This window comes from Thamnophis elegans, chromosome Z, assembly GCF_009769535.1.
Source record: "Thamnophis elegans isolate rThaEle1 chromosome Z, rThaEle1.pri, whole genome shotgun sequence".
Classification (NCBI taxonomy): Eukaryota; Metazoa; Chordata; class Lepidosauria; order Squamata; family Colubridae; genus Thamnophis; species Thamnophis elegans.
In genome coordinates, this window is record NC_045558.1 from 129,568,914 (window position 1) to 129,582,339 (window position 13,426).

Here is a 13,426-nt window from a genome sequence, read left to right on the forward strand (position 1 = left end):
AATTTTGAGTAATTAGGAGAACCGGTAAATACCACCTCTGAACGGCCCTGCCCCCATCTATTCTCTGCCTCCTGAGTCCCAGCTGATTGGGAGGAAATGGGAATTTTGCAGTAACCTTACCCTTCTATGCTCACCAAGCCACACCCGCCAAGCCACGCCCACCAAGCCATGCTCACAGAATCGGTAGTAAAAAATGTGAATCCCACCACTGCTGACAGGTCATTGTGGCTGCACTGATTGTAATACCTCCATTGTCATAGGATCACAATATGAGTGTTTGGAATTTAAATCACAATTATTGATTTATCAAAATTTTAAACCCAACTATCATCCTAACTGAGGGACTTTGGTGTGTGTGAATGTGAATAAAATATTAAAAACTTTGTACACACACACACAATAACAAAATTATATATATATATATATATATATATATATATATATAGATAGATAGATAGATAGATAGATAGATAGATAGATAGATAGATATATTATATAAAATATATAGATATATTAAATAAAATACAAAAAAATTATACACACATATGCATACACATACACACACATGTGTATCAAACAATACTAAAAATTAATTCAAAGTTGACAAAAGAGTTTTTAGCTCACTAACTACCCCATAGTTACATGCTTCTGGATATGCCCTAAGCTACACCATTGAACTATATTTTCATGCCTTTCTGGAAGGTTAGGAGAGGGGGCCCTGCCTCCCTTATGAGGGGAAAGTGTTTCACAAGGTGGAGGCAATGGCAGAGAAAACTTCCCGAACCTCGCCAGTCAGCATACAGGATAGGAGCTGGGTTGGTGCAGTGGTTAGAATGCAGTATTGCAGGCTCTGCCAACTGCCAGGAATTTGATTCTGACCAGCTCAGCCTTCTATCCTTCTGAGGGTGTTAAAATGAGGACTCAGAGTGTTGGGGGCAATATGATGTTCTTTGAAAATCACTCAGAGAATACTGTAAAGCACTATGGAGTGGTATAGTAATCTAATTGCTATTGCTATTTGGCTAATGAGGTCAGCAATATACAGTACCTCCACTGCCTGACCTGATGGGACAGGATAATGTAGTGGTTCCATAGACAGGCCCCCTAGGCCTGTCCCTCATTAAAACATGAAATGACCCACAATTGTCATTTGTAACTTTCATTTCCTAAGAGCAAAATCAATAGGGAAGCCAGTAGGAGGTTGGCAATAGTGATCACATGACCACAGGTTCCTGTGACTTCACAGGATCTCTCTAACAATGGCAACTGGGACTGCTGGATCTTCTGTGACAGAACATCAGGCACTTAGCAATAAAGTCTCTCATCCCAATTACCATCAGTGAGGAAGGACTATTCACATTTTCTTACCCAAACTCATATTTGAACTGATGGAAGTCAGGGAGAAAAATATTATGGTGCTTTTTTACAAGGTCATGAAGTCTGCAACTCTATACTTTGATGAAACAGAAGATCCCAGGTTAGAAATGATGATTACTGTATTTTTCATAGTATAAGATTAAGGTGACCAGATTTTCAGATTGGTAAAGAGGAACACCATTGACCGGGAGGGCGGGGTGGGGGGCTTGATTAAAAATTTTATATTTTGTCAAACATGACCCCAGGACACTGAAATTATCATAAATATGAATCTGTTGCCAAACATCAAAATTTTGATCACGTGACCATGAGGATGCTGCAACGGTCGCTAAGTGTGAAAATGGTCACTAAGTGTGAAAACGGTCATCAGACACTTTTTTCAATGCCATTGTAACTTTGGTCACTAAATGAACTGTTTGAAAGTTAAGGCTAGCTTGCATTATAATGCCTTATGCTGGCTTGCATTTTCAAGAGAGAGAAGCTAAACTCTTTGTTAGAATTGAAAAACAAATGAATAGAGTAGAGTAGAGTAAAGAAGAATAAAATAGTTTATTAGCCAAGTGTGATTGGACACACAAGGAATTTGTCTTTGGTGAATATGCTCTCAGTGTACATAAAGAAAAATAAAATAGTAAGATAGATTTAGATTTAGATTTTATTAATATTTGTAGGCCGCCCTTTTCCCTGAGGGGACTCAGGGCGGCTCACATAAAATCGGGGGGGGGGGGGGAATACAGACGTTAACATAGAGACATATAATAAAATAGTAAACAACATACATTCATCATTCGGGAGGGGCAACTATCCTTGTCCCCAGGCCTGACGGGCTAGCCAGTTCTTAAGGGCTGTGCGGAAGGCCTGGACGGTGGAGAGGGTACGGATCTCCACGGGGAGCTCGTTCCAAAGGGTCGGGGCTACTACTGAGAAGGCCCTCCTCCTTGTAGTTGCCAGCCGACACTGGCTGGCCGATGGAATACGGAGGAGGCCTAATCTATGTGATCTTATTGGTCGCAGGGATGTGATTGGCAGAAGGCGGTCTCTCAAGTATCCAGATCCACTACCATGCAGGGCTTTATGGGTGACTAATAGCACCTTGAAGCGCATCCGGAGATCGACAGGTAGCCAGCGCAGCTCGCGGAGGATAGGTGTTATGCGGGTGAACCGAGGTGCACCCACAATCACTCGCGCGGCCGCGTTCTGTACTAGCTGAAGTCGCCGGATGCTCTTCAAGGGCAGCCCCATGTAGAGCACATTGCAGTATTCCAGCCTAGAGGTCACGAGGGCCCGGGTGACTGTTGTGAGAGCCTCCCGATTCAGGTAGGGTCGCAACTGGCGCACCAGGCGAACCTGGGCGAATGCCCCCCTGGTCACAGCCGTTAAATGGTGGTCAAATGATAGCTGTGGGTCCAGGAGGACTCCCAAGTTGCGAACCCTCTCTGAGGGGTATAAAATTTGACCCCCCAGCCTGAGTGATGGAATATTGATCGAATCTTTGGGAGGGAAGCACAACAGCCACTCAGTCTTTTCTGGGTTGAGCACAAGCTTGTTAACCCTCATCCAGTCCATAACGGCTTCAAGGCCTCGGTTCATCACGTCTGCCGCTTCATTGAGTTGGCACGGGGCGGACAGATACAGTTGAGTATCGTCCGCATATTGATGGTATCTAATCCCGTGCCTGCGGATGATCTCTCCCAGCGGTTTCATGTAGATGTTGAATAGTAGGGGGGATAAGACCGAGCCCTGAGGCACCCCATAAGTTAGGGGCCTAGGGGACGATCTCTGCCCCCCCACTAACACCGACTGCGACCTGTCCGAGAGGTAGGAGGAGAACCACCGCAACACGGTGCCTCCCACTCCCACCTCCCGCAGTCGTCGCAGAAGGATACCATGGTCGATGGTATCGAAAGCCGCTGAGAGGTCAAGGAGGACCAGGATGGAGGAGTATCCTCCATCTCTGGCTCTCCAGAGATCATCGGTCAATGCGACCAAAGCGGTTTCCGTGCTGTAACCGGGTCTGAAGCCTGACTGGAAGGGGTCGAGATAGTTAGCTTCATCCAAGGACCGTTGGAGCTGAAAGGCCACCACCTTCTCAACAACCTTCCCAAGAAAGGGAAGGTTGGAGACTGGGCGATAGTTATTAAGAACAGCTGGATCCAAAGATGGCTTTTTTAGGAGGGGTCTCACCACCGCCGCTTTCAGTGCGGCGGGGAAGTTCCCCTCCCGAAGAGAGGCGGTCACAACCGCCTGGATCCAGCCTCGTGTCACCTCACTGCTGTTAGTAACCAGCCATGAGGGACACGGGTCCAGTACGCAGGTGGAGGCACTTACAGCCCTCATGGCCTTGTCCACATCCCCGGGGGTAACATCCTGAAACTCAACCCAGAGATGTTCTACCTGATCCTCTTGTGCCTCGGCTGGAACTGCGGGGATGGAGTCCAAGTCCGACCGAAACCGAGCAATTTTGTCCGCTAAGATAGTGGGATCCTTGCTCACCAAGTTCAGAAAACAGCGATCCCAAGATCTGCCCCACACCTCCTTTCCTTAAGAGGTGGTGGGGTGGGGGATCCTTGCCCACCAAGCTCAGAAACCAGCAATCCCACGATCTGCCCCACACCTCCTTTCCTTAAGAGGTGGTGGGGTGGGGGATCCTTGCCCACCAAGCTCAGAAACCAGCAATCCCACGATCTGTTCCACACCTCCTCTTTCCTTAAGAGGTGGTGGGGTGGGGGATCCTTGCCCACCAAGCTCAGAAACCAGCGATCCCACGATCTGTTCCACACCTCCTCTTTCCTTAAGAGGTGGTGGGGTGGGGGATCCTTGCCCACCAAGCTCAGAAACCAGCGATCCCACGATCTGCCCCATACCTCCTCTTTCCTCAAGAGGTGGTGGGGTGGGGGATCCTTGCCCATCAAGCTCAGAAACCAGTGATCCCACGATCTGCCCCACACCTCCTCCTTCCTCAAGAGGTGGTGGGGTGGGGGATCCTTGCCCACCAAGCTCAGAAACCAGTGATCCCACGATCTGCCCCACACCTCCTCTTTCCTCTTTCCTGCGGAGCGGACACGCCGTTTGTTACTGCTTCCAGCAATCAAGACGGACAAGGGAAGCGACTGAAATGGACCCTGGCCGCAGGAGAGCGAGGCTGCTGCCGGCCATTTCACCTCACGCAAAGAACTTCCACTGGGTCCCGGGGCTTCTGCCGGGCAGCACAAGCCCGGGAAGCGAGTGGAAGTTTTCTGCACGACTGAAACGGAAGCCGCGGCAGGAGAGCGAGGCTGCTGCCGGCCATTTCACCTCGTGCAAAGAACTTCCACTGGGTCCCGGGGCTTCTGTCGGGCGGCACAAGCCCGGGAAGCGAGTGGAAGTTTTCTGCGTGACTGAAACGGAAGCCGCGGCAGGAGAGCCGCAGGGGAGGGTGGTGGGACGCGACCACGCCTCACGGACTCGGAGTGTGGTCGCTGGGAACCGCGCAGCATAGGTGCCGCCACGCCGGAGAAGCTCTGTGAATCCATGACCGAGTGGAAGTTCTCTGTGCGAGCGGCGGCAGCTGTTTCACTCATGCATAGAACTTCCATTCGGTTCCAGAGCTTCTGCCGCCCATGGCAGCGCAGCACAGGGGCTGGCTGTGACGCGAGGAAGTGAAATGAACTCCGCAAAGGGGGAGAAGGAGGAGAGGAGGGCTGTCTCCTCCCCCCAGCACCTCCCGATTCCCACCCGTACCAATTCATAACATGATTACTCACCAGTGAGTAAGCGCAGCTGCAACCCCAAAAGACGAAATGAAATGGAGACTCGCACAGGCGTGCTCAGCTAAGCGGAGTCCAGCCAATCAGTGAGCTGGTTGGGATGGAAAATTTTCAGCATGTGGCATGCTGAAAATTTCCCATCCCAGCCAGCTCACTGATTGGTTGGAGTCCAGGCCAATCCAATCAGTGAGCGGCAGGCTGGGCTGGCTTAAATTTGTAGGATAGAATGGAACGATGAGCCAGCCCAGCGAGCTAGCAGCTGATGGGCGGGGGAGCGAGGGAGCTGCGAGCGCCAAAAAAAGCGTGTTTTTTTAAGAACCGTGTGGGACACGGGAAAATTTATGAAAAAGCGTGGCTGTCCCACCAAATGCGGGATGTCTGGTCACCCTATATAAGACGCACCGGAGTATAGGATGCATCAAGGTTTTGAATTTAATTTTTTTTAAAAAAGTAGGAAGGTAGATAAATGGATAGAGAGGAAGAGAAATAGAGAGAAGTACAGTAGGTAGGGCGGGAGAGAGAGAGACTAGGTAGATATGGAAATGTTTCCAAGTGTATTTATCCATGTGCTGGAGAAGGAAATCACTGACAATCTGCAACACTTAAGATTTTGTTTCTGCTGACACAGCACTTGATCAATGTAATTCTCATCAATCAATTAAAGAGCTTTCTGAAAGGAAAAAAAAGTTTTTGCACTCTGCAAATCTCCCCAAAACGGCCTGTTTTTGCTCATTTCTGCCCCCCCCCAGGCCCCAGGAGCTCTCTGAAAGCCTCCATAAGGCTATGTATGGCTATTTTGGTGAAGGGGATGGGGCTTCAGGAGGCAAAAATGCTGTATTCAGTGTATAAGACGCACCAAGATTTTCAGGCTCTTTTTTGAGGAATTTTAGGCATCAACCATCTACAGTCCTACCACATTCAATTTGCCACATAAAACCTGCTAACACATTCCAGCTGATGGAACTGACAATGCCTACTTAGAAATTATTAATCCATTGAATATTCTGATTTTAGGAGAAGGAGGAGAAATTCTTATAATATCATAGTATTCTGTGTTTACCAAACGTTAGTATATATCAGCAAAAATGTGTAATAAGCATTGTAGTAGGTCATCTATTTCTCTTTTAGTTCTGGTCTTTTTCTTAAATCCCCTTTGACAGTCCATTAAACAGGATGATTTTAACTCATGCATAGAGCATTTTAATTCATTTTATGTGCAGTTTTCATTCATTTGCACTATATCATGAGAAAGTAGAATAATGATATTTTCTTCCCATGTACCTAATATGGCATCTCTTAATATGTGCTTCTGAAAACATGAGTGGGATTTACTTTCTCCTCCCAGAGGAAGGAATGTCAGCCAAGTTGGAGGTCATGGCCTTCTATCGTTAGTATCCTTTTATTTTTCAGTTGAATCCAATTCTTAAGCCACATCATGGCTGCAGCTTGATAATAGAGTCCCCAGTCCCCAGGAGGGCAATCCTCCTTTACTTCTGCTGTCCTTGTAAGAGTTTGAGTTTTATACATAGTTTTTTTTCCTACCCAAATAAATTTAAATACTATTTTATTTAATTATTCAAAAAATGCCTAATTTTATTGGTATTGTTTGAAAAATATATAGCAATTCAAATAATATATTTATTTTAATTGTTGAAATTCTGCCAATTAATGTTATCTATAGTTTGGCCCAATTATCCAAATCCTTTTGTATTTGTTTTAGCAGTCTCTTGTAATTGTCTTCTTTTATTGTTGTACATTTTGCCGTTAGCCATATTCCCAAATATCTAAAAAATTTTGACCTTGAAATCCCCAATTTCTCCTCCAGCTCTTCAATTTGTCTATCAGTAAGATTCTTGGTTAACATTATGGTTTTCTCTTTATTTATTTGAAGCCCTGCTACTTTGCTGAATTGTTTTATTTCTTGTAATAATATTTGTCCACTTTCTAATGGGTCTTCTATAGTAAATTCCATATTGTCTGCGAAGGCTGGGGGTTTATATTCCTCCTTTTTAATTTTTAATCCCTTTATTTCCTAGTTTTGCCTGATTTGTATCATTAATTACTCTATTGAGAGAATGAACAACAGGGGGAATTGGGGGACATCTCTGTCTCACCCCTTTAGCTTTATTAAATCCTTCTGTTAATTCTCCATTTAATATTATTTTTGCCACCTGGTTTGAGTAGATTGCTCTAATCATGCCAATAAATTTCTCTCCAAAGTTCATTTCTAATTTATTTATAAGAAAATCCCAATTCAGTTTATTAAATGCTTTTTGTGTATCAATAAATATCAATGCCGATCATTTTCCTGGGTGAACGTTCATTATGGTTCATATAACCATGTGCTTGTTTAGTTCTTTTTCTTCTTCAAGTTTCTGATTTTGGGGTTCTTTTTGCATTTTTGGTTCCAATTTCTTCAGTTTCCCCTGGAGCTCTACATATTGGTTTTTTTTATCTTTGTTCCTTCTTGCCATATATGCAATTGTTATGCCCCGCATATAGGCCTTAGTTGTGTCCCATAAATTTTGTATATAAGTATGTTTGTTCCAATTTTCTGTTTTAAAAACTTCAGCTCTTTTTCTATATACTGATTTTTTTTTTCTTTTACAACCTGGGATTTTTTTTTAAAAAAAAAACATTATATGAAGATCCCAATTTGCCTCCAGTGATGGAGGCAATGATCTACCCAAATACCACAGTTCTCAATAAAATGGTCAGCTATGCAGAACTATTAGACAACAAAGGAGAATTAAAATTAGTCCAGGATTTGAAAATACAAGGAAATGTGATGGAATGGTGGCCTTATTTACAGATTATAACAAGGTTTAAAAAAGACTGTGAACAATATGGCATATATGATAAACAATTGGAAATAGACAAATTATTGCAAGAAACGGGAGAAAAATGATTACCAAAATATACAACTTTTTCTTAAGATATAAAATGGAAGAAGAGACTGTAAAAGAGACCATGATAACCTGGGCCAGAAATTTTGGACATAGTATAAAATTAGAGGATTGGGACAAATTGTGGGAAAGAAACTATCAACTTATGATGGCAGTAGCCTATAAGGAGAATTTATATAAAATGTTCTACCAATGGCACTTACCACCAGATTGGGCAAGATGTATCCAAACCTATCTTCAGAAAGTTGGAAATGTAGGCATAAATCTGGAACATTTTATATGTGGTGGACATGTCCCCATGCTAGGAAATATTGGCTTAAAATTAAGGATTGATTGGAAGGAATCACGGAACAGAGGATAGCATTGAAACCAGAATTATATTTATTAGGTATACTAATGGATAAGAAATATCAACATATAACATTACACATACTAACCACTGCTAGGATCACTTTTATGCAAAATTGGAAACAAAAAACTACCCCCTTCCCAGATGAGATAGTAATTAGAAAGATACTCGAATGTGCTGAAATGGACAGGATGACCATGGAATTAAAAGAAAGAGAAGAGTCAGACTATTATGAATTTTGGAGTAGACTGTACAAGTGGCTAGAGAATAGAAGACAAAATAAGAAATAATTTTTTTTGAAAACTATTTATACTATGGAGAAAAATGTATATATGTAAAATTTGATTATATGAAGTTTGAAGTTTGAAGTTTAATTTTATTTATAGGCCGCCCAATCCCGGAGGATTCCGGGTGCTTACAGAAAAAGAAATAAAATAAAATAAAATAAAAAATAAAAATAAACAAGTTAAAAAAAACAGCACCAATACATTCACTTCAGTCGGGGCTGGACCTCAGCAATGAGGTCAACAGCCCCAGGCCTGCCGGAATATCCAGGTCTTGAGAGCTTTTCTGAAGGCCATGAGAGTGGGCGAGGTCCGGATTTCTGGGGGTAGTTCATTCCAAAGAGTCGGGGCAGCCACAGAGAAGGCTCTCCTCCAGGGAGCCGCCAGCCGACATAGTCTGGCTGACGGCATCTGGAGGAGGCCCACCCCGTGGGATCTTACCGGCCATTGGGAGGAGTGTGGCAGGAGGCGGTCTCGCAGGTATGCTGGTCCTAAGCCATGAAGGGCTTTAAAGGTAATAACCAACACCTTGAATTGCGTCTGGAGACCAATGGGTAACCAGTGCAGCTCGCGGAGGATAGGTGTAACATGAGTGTACCTAGGTGCACCCAATATCGCTCACACGGCTGCATTCTGGACTAGTTGCAGTCTCCAAATGCTTTTCAAGGGTAGCCCCATGTAGAGCGCGTTGCAGTAATCCAGCCTTATGGTGACTAGGGCGTGACTGACAGTCTGGAGTGCCCCCCGATCCAAGTAGGGCCGCAATTGATGCACCAGGCGAACCTGGGCAAAGGCTCCCATGGTTACAGCTGACAGATGGTGTTTCAGTGTCAGCTGTGAATCCAGGAGGACCCCCAAATTATGTGCCCTCTCTGAGGGGTGTAAGTTTTTGCCCCCCCAGGATCAAGGATGGACTGTCTGGGCTGTCCTTCGGGGAGAACATCCATAGCCACTCAGTCTTGTCGGGATTAAGCACGAGTTTGTTTACCCCCATCCAGATCCTAACAGCCTCCAGGCACCGGCACATCACGTCAGCCTGAACTGAACTGGCACGGGGCAGAGAGATATAATTGTGTATCATCAGCATACTGATGATACTTTACCCTGTGCTGTCTAGTGATCTCATCCAGAGGCTTCATGTAGATGTTAAATAGGAGGGGGGACAGAACCGAACCCTGCAGCACCCCACATTTAAAGGGCCTAGGGGTCGACCTCTGTCACCCGACCAACACTGACTGCGACCTGTCAGAGAGGTAAGAGGAGAACCACTGTAGCACGGTGCCTCCCACTCCCACCTCCATAATATTATTATTATACTGTTATATTATAACATAATTATGATGTTATCACTACAACTGTTAAAATTATGAGAGGGCAAAAATTGAGTCGTAAACTACAAAAGCAGTATATACATGCTGATACGGGAAGCTGTAAAAGTATATTATATTGTTATGTTGTTCGTGTTTTTATCTGTTTTGAATTTGTTTTTGTATGTTTTTGTTCTTTTTATACTTGAAAATGTTTAATAAAACTATTTCTTAAAAATGATATTTATTTATTTATCTGATAACTGAAAACTGTAAAAAAGATAGAAAATCCCCTCCCTCTTTCCCTCCTTTCTTTCCTCCCTTCTTCTTATCTTCCTATCTTCTTCCTTCCTTCCTCTAGGACCCATCAAAAACATCTTTCTAGCAAATAAGATCCATAGTATGCCACTTTTTGTACTAATGATACCTCACACTGCACAGTAGCGTCCAAAGACAACATTGCTTCCCCAGTTACCACGGTCTGAAATGTACCCTATAGAAAGAAGGAGAACATTTTCTCAGGCTCAATGGATTCAATATATCCATATATTCAGATATTGAAGCGAGACTCCTCCATAGGCATTGGCTTCCTGGGTCTATGAACAAACTTCAGCAATTTTGTCTGATAGATGCAGAGGTGGGTTGCTGCCAGTTTTACCATGGGCTCACAACCTGTGCACATGTGCACTGTTCAATGTAAATTGTTCTTCGCGCACGAGCAGAACAATTTACAGTGAACTGAGCACACAAAGTCACTAAAATCCAAAATGGTGATGGCCCAGCAGAGGTGAGGGAACTGGTTCAGGGGCGTGGCAAACCTAGGGTTGCTGCCAGTTATGCGACTCAGGCCTGAATACCACTACTGGTTCAGCTGAACCGGGAGCAACCCACGTCTGGATAGATGCTAACATAATCAAGGGATGTGTGCACAACTCAGCAAGTCTGAACTATAATTCTCTCCATTTATCTCTTGCTGTTTAAATATCCTTCGATATAAATACATAGTTAATTGTTTATGGATTGTTTAATGTCCACTCCTTAAGAGACCAATTGAATTTATGATGATATTGAAAGGGAACTTCTGAAAGGTCCTCATATTTGTACTCATTGTAGTTCCATGGTCATTAAAATTCGGATACTTCATAATCAGAGCACAATCATTGGTTTATTTATCATATTTTAAAACCACCTATATCTTTCACAGAGGATTCTCAATAAAACAGAGGATATCAATAAAATATTTAAATATTGTAAGCAGTATATGAAAATGGAAAGCAGCAAGAGAGAAACATGTTCAGGGGCCTTTTTGTGAACTTTATCAACTTCTGATTCAGACTGAATCTTAACATCTATCAGTGACATAAAAAAAAGTCATGAAACCTGCAATCCTATGCTATGATGAAGGAGCAGACACAGATTACATATGGTCACAGTGGTCACAGTATGTGCCAATTCAGAGGAACAGGAAGAAGAAAATTTGAATTTCAATTGTTCAGGATGTGAGCACTAAGAAATTATATATACATTTCATTCCAATTAGCCAAAATATTCTACAGAAGTATTCTTCTTATTAGCAATTTTCTTAAATGGAATCAAATGTCAGCATTCCAAGTATCATGTAGAATTAAATCAGAGTCCAAGGCAAAACTTTCCTTAAAGTTCCAATTTAATAAAGCAGACATCTTAGCACATTGCTATGGAATCCCAATTTTGGAAATTACATCAGAATCCCACATAGTTAAAAGTTCATGATCTTGTCCCCACACCCACATGGTCCAATCTTCTTCTTCTACGCTAGCACCTATGCCCAACTGCTTCCAGTCAGGTGCAAAGGTGCGGAGACAAAAGATGACCTTGAGTTTCTAGAAAGGAATTCTTTTTATTTTGAAAACAACATATTCTACCCCTTGCTATTGCCCCCCCCCCTTAATGATAGTGTGGCAGGCCAAAGATTCTTAAAGGAACCTCTGCAGGCCTGACATCAAAGCTATTGCCACTTGATAGAATGTTATAGGCTTTTTGATGATGGTGGTGAAGCTATGTTCAGACTAATGTACTGATTCCAGATTCTAGAAACTCCAGCATCTAATGTACTCTGAGTTTTGTGTTGGAGTAAGGGGAAGGTTGCACTGAATCAATAAGGAAGCAAATTAAATAATCACAATTTTTGTTATAGATTTTTCCTAATTATGAAACTCTGTATAGATTTTTCCTCTTGAACATTTTCAGGGATATTTGACAGAGGATTGGGTTGAGATGATGATAACGTGAAGCTATGTTGAGATTTATAGTACTGATTCCAGGTTCAACAAACTCCAGCATGCAATGAACCCTGCATTTTTTGTTGGAGTGTGTGTGTGTGGGGGGGATAGCACTGAATCGGTGAGAAAATTTAATGTTCTTTGCAGAGTTATTTCTTTATTAATTGCCCCTTTATATTCAAATCAGGTCTCAAAATAATGATGTAGCATTTGGGGGAAAATATGCAACCTACTAATCCAGCTGCAGAAGCCAAAATGGAGAAAATCTCCACAGCCACCATATATCTCCCCTTCGTACTCAGGTAGGTAGGAATGAAAGACAACCAAACACTGCAAAAGACCAACATACTAAAGGTAATAAATTTGGCTTCATTAAAGCTGTCAGGTAACTTCCTTGCTAGGAAGGCTACTGAGAAGCTGACAACAGTCAAGAATCCCAGAAAACTAAGGACAATATAAAACATAGTGGTTGAACCTTCATTACATTCTAGGACAATTTCTCCAGCGATGGAGTGCATGTCAGATTCTGGAAAAGGGGGAGAAATTGCCAACCACACTACACAGATCATGAGTTGAGTCAAAGAACAAGAAAGGACAATAGGGATAGCCATCCTTTTCCCCACCCATTTCCGCATTTTGGAGCCTGGCTTTGTGGCCATGAAAGCAAGAACAACTATGGTTGTTTTACTCAAAATGCAAGAAAGGGCTATGCAGAAAATGATACCAAAAGCAGTTTGTCGCATGAGACATTTAGTGTGATCCGGTTGTCCAATGAAAAGGAAAGTGCAAAGGAAGGAGAGCAGAAGAGCAATGAGAAGGGTGTAAGTGAGGTTCCTGTTGTTGGCTTTGACAATGGGGGTGTCCTGCTTTTTAATGAAGATTCCCAGCACCACAATGGTGATGACAGAAAAGAAAATACTAACAGTGGTCAAGATGACTCCCAGTGGTTCATTGTAAGACAAGAAGGTTCTTTTTTTTAGAATGCAAAGAGTTTGAATCTTATTTGCATATTGATCGTCTGGACATCGCAAGCAATCAACTGCATCTGGAAAAGAAAAATTGATGGCCAATTCCAAGAAATAGTCATGAAGCAGAACTGAATGTTAATTAAGGGGGTTTATCTATTCCTAATTGAGCAATGCCTGTTTGCATTTAGTTCCTGACTATAAATGTGCCAGATGTTAAGAAATTTACAT

At 43.0% G+C, this 13,426-nt stretch overlaps 1 protein-coding gene across 1 annotated transcript in view; it reads right to left on the reverse strand.

Annotated features, from left to right (window-relative positions):
* Positions 1-12,379: 12,379 nt before the first annotated feature.
* The window catches only part of LOC116521776 (vomeronasal type-2 receptor 26-like), a 34,362-nt gene continuing 33,315 nt past the window's right edge, over positions 12,380-13,426 (reverse strand). Inside the window, exon 7 of the mRNA XM_032236432.1 lies at positions 12,380-13,275. Within this exon, the coding sequence (XP_032092323.1) occupies positions 12,380-13,275 (896 nt within the window). The remainder of the gene's footprint in view (positions 13,276-13,426) is intronic.